This window comes from Aspergillus fischeri, genomic scaffold (assembly GCF_000149645.3).
Source record: "Aspergillus fischeri NRRL 181 1099437636245 genomic scaffold, whole genome shotgun sequence".
Taxonomy (NCBI): Eukaryota; Fungi; Ascomycota; class Eurotiomycetes; order Eurotiales; family Aspergillaceae; genus Aspergillus; species Aspergillus fischeri.
The window spans coordinates 2,525,530-2,537,371 of record NW_001509773.1 but is presented as its reverse complement, the minus strand read 5'-3'; the positions used below and the strand labels follow the sequence as shown (position 1 = coordinate 2,537,371).

General features: G+C 46.1%; 4 protein-coding genes across 4 annotated transcripts in view; 2 read left to right on the top strand and 2 right to left on the bottom strand.

The window, feature by feature from the left end:
* Positions 1-1,064: 1,064 nt before the first annotated feature.
* NFIA_110340 (S-methyl-5-thioribose-1-phosphate isomerase) lies at positions 1,065-2,282 on the top strand (the record flags this gene model as incomplete). Its single annotated transcript, XM_001267436.1, has 2 exons — positions 1,065-1,597; positions 1,652-2,282. 2 exons carry the CDS (start codon positions 1,065-1,067, stop codon positions 2,280-2,282), a joined length of 1,164 nt encoding a protein of 387 aa, XP_001267437.1.
* A 2,286-nt stretch (positions 2,283-4,568) lies between these two features.
* Positions 4,569-8,797, bottom strand: NFIA_110330 (putative nuclear pore complex subunit Nup133; the record flags this gene model as incomplete). Its single annotated transcript, XM_001267435.1, has 4 exons — positions 4,569-4,912; positions 4,968-8,255; positions 8,307-8,376; positions 8,477-8,797. 4 exons carry the CDS (start codon positions 8,795-8,797, stop codon positions 4,569-4,571), a joined length of 4,023 nt encoding a protein of 1,340 aa, XP_001267436.1.
* Positions 8,798-9,716: 919 nt separating this feature from the next.
* NFIA_110320 (ACP S-malonyltransferase) lies at positions 9,717-10,964 on the top strand (the record flags this gene model as incomplete). The annotated part of the gene is made up of 2 exons (XM_001267434.1): positions 9,717-9,858; positions 9,916-10,964. 2 exons carry the CDS (start codon positions 9,717-9,719, stop codon positions 10,962-10,964), a joined length of 1,191 nt encoding a protein of 396 aa, XP_001267435.1.
* A 588-nt stretch (positions 10,965-11,552) lies between these two features.
* The window catches only part of NFIA_110310 (uncharacterized protein), a gene marked incomplete at both ends in the record, with an annotated part of 404 nt that continues 114 nt past the window's right edge, over positions 11,553-11,842 (bottom strand). Inside the window, 2 exons of the mRNA XM_001267433.1 lie at positions 11,553-11,628; positions 11,775-11,842. The exon at positions 11,775-11,842 is cut by the window's right edge and continues 114 nt beyond it. Of these exons, the coding sequence (XP_001267434.1) occupies positions 11,553-11,628; positions 11,775-11,842 (144 nt within the window). The remainder of the gene's footprint in view (positions 11,629-11,774) is intronic.

Below are 11,842 nucleotides of genomic sequence, written 5' to 3'. Positions count from 1 at the left end.
GGCCTGCTAGGTACTTAGGCTATTTAATTAAATTATATAGCCCTTATGAAGTTATATCTAAATTAGATACTAGCTACTAGTTATATGACTTTATACTAATTAATATAGTAATCTACCCTATTATATGACCTTTTATATTTAGCCACCATAGCCCTAGCTAGATTCCTTCCTTAACAATTTCTTACCATCCAAACCTAGGTCATAGGTTTCAAAGGCTTCTAGCCCATGACAAATTATTCCTAAATTAAGTCCTGGATAGCCAAGGACATGCTACCAAATGGTAGGGTCAGCTCATTAAGGTATGGGGAAGATGATTGTTCATTCTCACTATTACTATTCTTAATAAGCAACATACATGGATGTGATGTTGGGCATACAATGATTTCCTTATTTTTAAAGCAGATAGTGCAAATCAGATCCTTAATCCTTTCCTCTTATTCCACTGAACTTCCAGAGGTTTCATGTAGTTTTTCATTTTTTATGGCCCTATGGGCCTATGGCATGGTAGAGTTTAGAACTTTAGATAGCATCTAATTTGAACGCGTCAAAATATATCACTCATATGTGACATTACTAGTAGATTATACTATATTTTAGATATACTATAACACTTTTAGATCTATAGAGTTTTTATAAATACTTTTACTATTTAAGGGGGTGCTGCGGCAGCGCTTAACAAAGGGGGTCTAATTAATAATGTAGATAAATGACCCTAGTAGGCACACAAAGATAATGGGGGGCTATCTTTCTGAATCCTGAAGGAAATGCCGGGCTGGCGTCCTACCACTATGTCAGCCTGGCGGCCAGATCACTCTTGTAGAAAGGCCCCAAGGTCTGTTAGAGAACTTTGGCATGATTAATTGATCATACAATCAATTAGGTGTGGAGTATGGGTTGAGTTATCCACAAGCATGACAGTAGGAATGTATGGCAGAATATGTAGTACATAAGAGTTACCAGATTTGGTCTAGTGTCCAATAGAATCCCATTCAAAATCCCCTCATCCAACTGCTCGCCATACTCATAATTACCATACAGATCCAGCAAAGGCGGTTGCAGTACCAATGGCATCGATTTTACAAGCAATCAGGTATAGCCGTGGCAAGTTAGCCATCATTGACCAGCTACAGCTCCCATACGTGGAAAAGTTCATTACAATCCAGACACCTGAAGACGCCTGGCATGCAATCAAGGAAATGAGAGTCAGGGGTGCACCGGCCATTGCAATAGTTGCAGCCCTCGCACTCGCGTCAGAGTTAAATACACTTATAGTCCACGATAAACTATCATCGGGAGCAGAAGAGGTGAAACTTTTTATCCGGGAAAAGTTGGATTATTTAGTGAGCAGCAGACCGACTGCTGTCAACCTCAGTGATGCTGCTCGCAAACTCGAATCAACCATTTCAGATCATGCGGATACCCCTGGTGCAACTGGGCGTACTGTTGCGGAGGCTTTCATCCGCGCCGCAGAGGATATGATGACCAAGGACCTGGACGATAATATGAGGATTGGTAAAAATGGTGCTGAGTGGATTATCAAGCATGCACTTGCAGCGCGCAAGTCAACAGCTACAGTTCTGACGCATTGTAACACTGGGTAAGCATTTACCTTGATGATTGTGTTATCTGAGTACTGAATGGATTTTATTAGCTCGCTTGCAACTTCGGGCTATGGAACAGCCTTGGGCGTGATACGAGCGTTGGCTTCAAAAAAGGCCCTGGAACATGCATATTGCACTGAGACTAGGCCTTACAACCAAGGCAGCCGCCTGACAGCTTTCGAACTTGTCCATGATAGACTTCCTGCTACATTGATAACCGACTCAATGGTAGCTGCACTGCTTGCTAATACGAAAGCTGAAGTGGATGCAATCGTGGTTGGGGCAGACAGAGTGGCAGCCAATGGAGATACAGCCAACAAAATAGGTACATATGGTTTAGCAGTACTAGCCAAATACCACGGCGTGAAATTCCTTGTTGCCGCGCCACTCACGACAATTGATCTCGGGACCAAATCGGGTGAAGATATCGTCATCGAGGAACGGCCAGCAGCTGAAGTCACCAAAATCAGAGGGCCTGTCGATGGAGATCATTCAGCTGATATCGTGAAGTTGGAAACTGTGCACATTGCTGCAAAGGGTATCAACGTCTGGAATCCAGCATTCGATGTTACTCCCTCGACACTCATCGACGGCATCATCACTGAAGTCGGCGTCATCGAAAAGGGAACAGATGGTCAATTTCACCTGGAGCGGCTATTCATAGATAACTCGGCTTCGTGAAAATTTCCCGTTGTATGATGATTGCTATTGCCATCATAATCCTGGGATTCTTTGTTGTCCTCAACGGCAGCAAGAAGCCTGTCCAGCTGGGATTCCAGGTTTGTCAAATGGTCTTCCAGTGCTTCAGCTGCTTTTTCACCCCTTACAGAGGTCAGAAAACTCTGTCGGATTCGAGTCTCAGGTGGAACCACGTACGAAGAGATATCCTTCAGGACCTGGATACTGTTAGCACTTGGGTTGGGTCTATTTGATGACTTTCCAGGTTCATGTGCTATGGTTTTGCAGTAACATTGTTCAAGGCTTCATTTCCTGAATACGATAGTACGGATAATATTATTGAACCTACTTGCATATAATTCGGGGATAACCCATCTTTGTTTGCTTGGGACATTGTGATAATATTGGCCGGTTGTATCACGGGTGTGTTTATGAAGACTAGTCTACAGAAGCGGGGTGCTGGGCTTTACTAGGCAATTAAGGAATAATTAGTAATGTCTTAGCTAACATAGCATAAATAAGTTTTGCTACTGTATTCGAAAATTGGTGTCGGTTCTTGGCGCGTTTTCAAATCAAATTTCGCGCAACTCTACTTCTTTGATTTGGCACAAGGGGCTTACTGCATTACCCCAATCTCTCCACCATCTAGGATGTTCTCTTGTCTTTGTGCTATCATTGGATGGTTGCTATCTTTCTGGACTGCCTTTCTATGGCTAAGTGGGTATAAGACTACCACTTTAGGATGTCCTTACCCCGCGTTTTACTATCATGTATGAGGTCATGGGGTGTTCTAGCTAAAGCTAGATGCCATAAATTAGACAACAGATCCGAGTTCCAACCCTCCAACTGGATTGAGCATCATTGTTCTTGTATCGAAATGGGTTCAATGAGATCCTAACTATACCTGACTGTCGCCTAAGTCTGGATTTGCTCTTGTAATCGTCTAGGGTTAAACTCCATATACTATTCTGTCCATAATAACCATTCCGTCCCTCTCGAATTTTCTGTGTTCGTTCTTAACAGAAACCTTATAAGGGACTTCAAGGTATGCCCATGTTACAAATGCAGGTGGTCTGAATACGTGACTCTCTTGTTTTCTGCATTCAAACACAACCATAGCCCACACCATCAATGGTTCGGTATCTCTGTTTTACTAATGATATATTCCTACCTCCTAGTGTACTTCCCAATCCGTTTCCAGTCCGATCAAAGACCCCGCTCAAATAGCTTCTCTATAATAGTAAGCAAATCTCAACACACAGATCCCCTGATGAAAGAGGAGATTTGTTGGAACAATGGTTACCCATTGGTCAATATAACGAGCTATGCTAATGCAAGTCTCAGTGACGCGTTCACACAAGCTCAACGGCCGGGATCACTCAGGACTTAGTGACGGAATGGCAGCCTCACTTGAGCATATCCCTCGGTATTTTGCGAAATCTGGACCCATTGACGCTGATCCTAAGAAGACGAAAAAAGATGGAGGAGGAAAGGGAAACTGGTTGGTGTCCCTGTCATATAGCTTCAACTGTCCTTCTACATCATGGGGTTGTATACAAGAACACGGCCTAACAGTGCGCAAGGGGCCGCTCTGGTGAGGAAGTCCAAGACTATGATTATACCTTCACGAACGCTCGTCGCCATTCAAACAGCAGTAGCCAAGGCATGGCGGATTTTAGAACGAAGTTCGAGACCATTGAACCAGATCCCGTCTTTGAGCATCGACTCCACGGTCCACGGAATGACCCCATCGAGCATGGGGACTCTATGATCCACGACCGAAATGAAAGTGGTCAAACTAACACCAATGACATCTAAGACCAGACAGAGCGGCGGAACCTGTTATTAGTGCCGATACGCGGTTGTCAAGGCACCATAATGGGATTAACCGAGGCGGATCGACCGGTACTGGAGTGAGTAGTGAAATGAAAGGCTATAATTCCAAATCAATAGGTCTTCCTTCAGGTTCTTTATCCCGTTGCTAGATGAACATTACCCATCAAGAATATCTGCAAATGCTGACATCTGTAATCTGAGAGCCCCGATAATTCACAAATCTGAACAGACGAGCGGAGCATCAGTGTAAACAGAATACTTAAAAATTCCGAGCAGACTCTAGCCCGCGTGTGGATACAGCCCCAAGGATTCAAATAATAAGAATATTCTCTTACAGGAGCGAGTTTGAGCCAGGAAATAGCAGACTTATATCATTTGTACAGTCCAACCATTGAACATTAGTATTATGCCGCTGTGTTTATCCCTAAGTATTGCAGAGGCCGAGAAACATGATTAAAGCCACGACAACTGCGCTCTTGTGGACAGAGTTCCTGTTTCCGAATGGTGAGCCTGTAGACCATCGCTGGACTGCACCGTAGCGCCAGTTGAATGAGTAGCTGAAGATGCAACCGCCTCCTCCGCAGAGATAAGGAGTTTCCTGTACCAGAACTCGAGTTTTCCCTCTTCAATCCGTTGGCGAAGTATATCATTTTCCTTGCTCAGATCGCGGCAAATCCTGCTGCGCTGCTCTTGAGGGTATGACGACAAAATAAAATCGAGATCTGACTCGTTAAGCACTACATCCAGCGGCGAGGATGGTACATAGAGTGGACAAGGATCTGCATCTGCGCAGTGTTCTGCGAGTTGAGTTTAATCAGTATTCAGATAGTCAAATCTGCGAGATATGCTTACTATCTCTTAAACAAAGAGTGAGTGTGCGAAGAAGAGAGACACATTGTATGTGATCTCCAGGTTCATGATCTGTGTTGTCCGCATTTCTCTCCAATTGCCAATCGTCTCTGATCATGCATCTGCGCCACACAAGCTTCTGCAGAGGGACATGGTAGAGCGGACCCTCCTGGGTGGAAGAGTTCAATCGAATGACCCGCAAAGCCAGGTAGAATTCCTTGCCAACGAATTCATTCTGGGTCTCCTCCGAAACCTGGCCGCCATCGATCAGTGTCAACAAATCGACCAGCTGGTCAACCCTGAGGATTTGCCTGCTGATCACTTTAGTGATCAAGACAGATAGTACTTCGTGGAGCGATGGGGTGTCATTCACAAATCTTCCGAACTGGTCAATTGCTAGTTCAGTTTCGGCCTTTCGATCAATCGCGCCCTGCAAAGCTGGCATCATATAAGCATAGACAACTTCTTGGACAGCATCTAATTCAGCCAAGTCCTCTAGACGTTTTATCTCATTACCAAGGATGGGCTTGCCAGTTGCACTGCTTTCTTCCCAGGCTGCTAGCGTAGCAAGTTTTGACAAGGACAGCTCAACGCGATGACACCACAGATCTGATTCACGCTCAAGAGCCAAGGTCTCCAACGATCGAGCAGCCGCTTCATAGTTGTCCTCACCGATCGCATCGTTAATCCAGCAGAGTCGAGCGTAGGTCGGATTTTTATGCAAAAAGCGGTTGATGAAAGGTTGGAACCTTCTCATCGTGAACAGAATCTCTGATTGGCCCATCGATATTTGGCGAGTGAAGAAGGCATCAGCCCAGGGTTCGCCGAACTTCTCGAAGTACGTTGAGATTCTCCTACCGAGCTGTTCTGATTCATAGTTGGTGACATTTCCGGCATGTTCCGAGTCCGCCAATGTCTGATCCTGAAGCTCGATAATGAGTTCTACCAAAGCACTCATGTCCCGGAATTTCTCCGCCAGAGAAAGTGCGTCTTCTAGCTGCCCAATGCCAGCCAACTTGAATAGCTGCCACCTGCGCTGCTTGGTATGTGTTTGCTCGAGTTCAATGCCCTCATCGACTGATTTGGGATCATCCTGTGAGGAAAGCCACCTGACTCTTTCGTAATGCATTAAACTGAGCACACGGAGTTGGCGGGCGCTGTTTTCCGCAATTTGCCGGACGAACTTCTGCTCCCGTAGATCCAAAGAAGCCGTTGTTTGTTGGGTCCATGCCCTACACGTATCGAGTTCTAGATCCAAAAGATGTCCCGTTTCAAGATAAACGATACCCTGAGACGTCCAGAATTCAGAGAGACCATCGTAGCCAGACGACAACACGCCATCCTCTATGTGCTCGTCTTCAAGCCCGTACTGACGAGCGTGCTCATCACGAAACCGAAAAGCTGTCTCCAAGACGGCCAAGGAAAGCTCACTGGCTTGCACGATTTCTTCTAATACCTTCCGCCCCTGCTTCGTAGGAATCCCCTTCTGAAGTTTGAGCGCCTTGAAGATCCAGGGAATAATATGTTCCATTCGAAACGTGTCAAAAAGAAACCAGTCGCGCACATTATCTTTGTCCTCTTGATACTCAGATTTTGTTTTGAATTTTGCATTCATCGACCCAATCACATGAGCCAAAAACGTATTTCCTTGGCCCATTGCCCGCCTCGCCTTATCCTCAAGCTTCCACAGGGCCCTTTGTGCAGCAAGTTTCTCTGCACCCCACAGTAGCTCGTACCAGGTTTGACGACGCAAAGGTTTCTTATGCTGCAGTAACAGACTTGCAAGATCATCTAGAGCTTTTGCTCGTAATCTCAAGTTCTGATCTAGAGTGACCGACGTGGCGGGAATATAATGAGAGGTAGACCGCAGCAATTCTCCGCAAATTTCAAGTGCAGCTTCCTCGATCTCCTGGGAGCTGAAGTCGAAGCCGCCTTTGTCAGTTAGATCGAGTGGGTTGCCTCTCCTCGCGCCGTAGAATACGGCTTGTTCAATTTTGGTTTTAGCTGTGATATGAGCATCTTCAATCTCATTTCCTGCGCTTTGTCGAGGCCTCACTGCGATTCGAATGACGCCAAAATTTCGAACCATGACCAAGCATGCGGAGGAGGATCCTTCACCCGGTTCATCCTCACAGCCGCTGCCCAGTAGCTTGTAGTCAGCTCCGGACCGAAAGGTGATATGGTCATTGAAAGGCGAGGGAAGTCGACCGGAGTCTAGTAAGAGTTGTGAGGTGGGCGAGTCACCATATGAAACCAACGAGAGCAGTAACACCGATTGGCCAATCACAATAAAGGCTGTCTGGCTCACTGTGGCTACATGCAACTTGATGTTGGGCTGCGGTGCGTTAGACAATGTTGGAGAAAAGTTCAAGTCTATGGAAATGGCAGCCAAGACATGAACTTCTTCTGAAAGCAAGAGCTGCACCACAGATATGCATCGACGACCTGTCTCCCGAGAAGGCGCCACAACCAGACAAAGCCGCCACGATTCTGCTCCACTATGCTGTAGATCTTGCGCATTATCTCCGCAGGACAAAAGGGCAAAGTCTAAGATCTTTAGATCTGTATCGCTGGCCGCTTCTGTGTGCTTTCGACCCAAAGAGCGGCAAAGTTCCTGTCTGATATCAAACTGTTTCTTCATTATGCTCCCGTTACTCCAATGAGTGTCCCAGATCTCAAACACTCCCGTCGTTGTGCCAACAATGATGTCCCGCTGCCCTCGTTGGTGCGAACGGGCAGCCTTTACAGCGGCGACATCTTTCCTCCAGCAACCACCACTGAAGACGCTTTTTATGCCATTCAGTAGCCCACTACTGCTGCTTGAATTCCGAAGAAAATTGGCCATCACGGTTGGCCTTCCTTGAGAATCCCTGAAGGTAATGTGAGCGACCCTCCCCGATGAAAACGTGACAATTACACCGGAGGGCTCGCAGTTGATCACATCAGTAACATATTCACCTGGGAGCAAGCCAGATACGTGACCTTGAAGCCCACTTTGTCTTTGTCTTGGTAGCCCAAGGGATCCAGCATGCGATATGGTCTCCCAGTAGATAATTCTTCCTGTATACGGCATAACTACCATTAAGCCTGGTATTTCGCCATTCGCGGACGAAAGGAAAACCCCAAGGGGGGCTGCACCATGAGATTCTCGGCAAGATTCAGGAATTGTAAGTGTAAAGACATCCACTGGGGACGATGCTGATGCGGAGGGAGAATATGGCCAAATTATAGCATGCGATGCTGTCAAGGCCAATGCATAGCCATTCGCTGTCCCGAAAATACCTCGAAAATCTACAGAAACAAATTAATACACTGGCTTAGACGGGCATGTCCATCACTTGCCTGAAGGTAGGCCCTGAATCTGGTCCGGAAAAGCAGGAAGTTGAGAGACCGCGTAGAAATCAGTCTTGGACTTTAAAGATCTTTAGTGTTAATGAAGAACTAGACAACACCCGGCGAGGACAACAAGGGAAGGCCTGAATCTTGTTGCGTTAGACACATGGCAGACTTACAAGCACAACAGCTGCGTTGACCTCGTTTGCTGGTCGCTTCAGTTCATTTAATGATCTCACTGGTAAAGATTTTTGCACGCCAAGTTTCTTCGCAACCGTTGGGTCGGACGCATCTCCGGTGTCAAGTCCTGGATCTTTCGGTAATCTTTTCTTAAAGTCTGACTGAGCCTCCGAGGAACGCCCAGGACTCTCACTCCGCAGCGCAGAACGTTGTCTTTTAGCATCCGGTTGCTTCACAGACTCATCGGAGCTAGTGCGCTGACGTCTTCGTGGGTTGCGCAACGAGGCCACGGAGGAGAGTCCTGCTTTTGGTACGAACATAGTTGCAGGGAGGTTGTCGATGTATCACGACAGAATGATAATTTCTGTTGCTGAATCCGGTACGCGCATCTAGGTGACAATAATGAAGCAGTAAAGTCGATCACGAGAAGTAGGACTGAGAGACAGCAGGGTTGGTGCAACAAGGCCTATCGCTCCTCATATCATATCAAACACAAGCAAAAACAAACTATATGTACTGAGTTTGGTGTACATGCCAAGGGAGATATCAGAAGGCGGTCATGCCCCGTGAGCTCCACATTGGATGTCAAACATATCAAACACGGATAGACATTGAGAAGGAACTCAGTACTCCAAGACTCCAAAGGAAGGACGGAATATAGAAGACATGGATATGCTTCGATGGAACAGTTGCTGTGTCGCATGGTGTGTACATAATAGACGTGTTAAATAATAACCTTGCAAAGGCTATAGAGGTATCAGTCAACTCTTGGTTCTACAGGGGGTGCATTACAAGTTTGGTATCATATATTAATAATATGCAATGATAGTAGTTAAGGCTTTGCAGTTTGCTGCATCTGTTCCTTTTGAGAAAATCAGTATTATGGCGGACGAGGTACCCTACTTCCATGATGGATACCTTGGATAGTAATCAGTGGATGTTCATCGACATAAGTAGTAAATTTACAAGCCTATAGCGGACGTAACTATTTATTGCTAGTACAGTGTACAAACAGAGGTACCATATTATTTGATGTTTTTGCTTGTAATCACATGATTTTGACTTGACTGAAGCCTTAGATAGAGTCTACTGGCGCTCTATCAAGAGTATCTCACCCATCGGACGCTCCTGTGTCATAATACATCTCTAATAGACACCATTCAGGATGCCCACATATTATATCCATTATGTTTGTTCCGAGCCTAAATGATTATCATGTTTTCATATAATCACTAAATCATGTTGCTATTCCTCAGTCTGAGATACACCACTGTCATCCGCTATGTCTGTGGTCGCTCAATCTCGAGGCTGAGCCCCCATCGCCAAAGTATCGCTCTGCACTCTACCACAACAAGATTGCACACAGCTCTATTCTTTCCCGGTTTGTTATACCATCTAATCCCAAAGATCCCTATTCCTGATACTGATATAGGTCCAGGTCATGGCGTACAGCGTGTGGGAATGGCTAACTCCTGGGTTGAGAATTTTCCTAACACGGCCAGACCATTCTTAGAAGAGATGGATGATACTTTGGGATTCAACCTGTCTCGAACTATAGCAAATGGCCCAAATTGCGAGTTAAACAAGACTGAGAATTCCCAACCTGCTATCATGGCGACGTCCATATTAATCCTTCGCATATTGGAGAAGGAATTCGGTTTCGACACGAAATCTCGTGTGAATGTAACACTTGGACATAGCTTGGGCGAGTTCTCTGCTCTGGTAGCTGGTGGCTATCTTAAGTTCAGAGACGCGCTAAGATTGGTTCGCCGTCGGGCGGAGATTATGGCTGAATGCACCCGTCAAGCCTCTAAACAATCCGGAGAAGACTATGGCATGGTAGCTCTGATTTGCGAGCCGGCTCATCTCGAATCTTTACTTTCGGCCATACATGAATTCACAGGTCATCCTTCCCCCGACTTAAAGGACGATTCGAGTCACGGATTACCCACAATTCAACAAGTTATGATTGCCAACATCAACTCCAAAAACCAAATAGTACTAAGTGGGAGCATTCATAGGATTACGACTCTTCTCATCCAGCTTCGCCAATTTGGTGGCCACGACCCACGTGCTGTGAGGTTGAAGAGCGAAAGCCCGTTCCACAATCCCATCATGGCGCCAGCTGCAGGGTATATGAGACATGAATTAGAATACGTCGACATTGAATTCCCCTCACAGCTGCCGTGTATATCAAACGTCTCTGGTCTACCCTTCGAATCAAAGGACGATTTGAAAAGCCTTTTGTCTAGACAATGCGTTGAAACGGTTAAATGGTGGGACAGTATTCGTTATCTTGACCAAGATAGAGGAGTCAAAAGATGGATTGGCATCGGGCCAGGCAAGGTCGGCAGAAATCTGGTCGGCAAAGAAGTTGGTAAAGTTAACACCAAAGGAGGTGGCGTTTGGGCTCTTAGTGATCCCCGAGAGCTGGAGAATGTTTTGATGGCGCTGCAAAACACTGAAATCGACGTCTTAACTCAATGAATCTGCGATTCCCCAATAATATATGTACTTCTCTTTTGTACCGACACAATTGAGCCCTGCCCATTATGTACGAGATTCACTGATATGTCGCCGGACTCTATACACAAAATTTTCATCCAAAATGTAGCCCGGTGCTTTGATGGTCTCAATTCCACACTTTCACGGGCAGTCACAGCGCCATACTCTTTCGACTAGGTTCTAATCTGAAAACAAATAATCTGCAGCTTGAGAGACAAATAACCTGCTCAAGCCACTCTAACGTCTAGGAAGCATCAGGTGCAAGTTTTTGTGGCAATTTTCTTGGCTGGTCTGGATCACTCTGAAGGTGTTCCTTGCTAGAACCAACCAGACTACCTCCTGTAGAGTTGTCTTGCAATTCCAGCTGCGTTTCAAATTGCGCTGTCAAAACGAGATTCATTTCCTACTCAGTACAATCATGAGCTACGCTCAGCGAGTAACCATGTATGATCGGCATGGGCTTCCTGGCCCTGCAAGCAATTGGTGAAGCGCTAGCTCATATTTCTTATGCTGCTCATTCTTCAATGCATCTTGCACGAAGACAGGTATAAGCTTCACTTCCGTAATCCTTCAGACAAGTTGACAAGGTCCAAAAGTTGCCTCAGGGTGAAGTTCGGTCACAATTTCGTCCATGGTTGTGTAAGTCCTGGCCGATCAGGCAGAGCAACGTGAATCAGTCTCACAATCCACGCCTGTCCGCTATGTTTCATACAGAAAAGTCCGTATTTTGTCGGTCCGGGGGGGGGGGGGGGTCGACTTTCTTTCCCTGACCCCGAGGGCCCGTGTACACACTCAGATAGCATCCCTCGCGACCGCCGTCCAGCACGGATGCCCTGAACCTGTCTAGTTCGGCGAGTGTG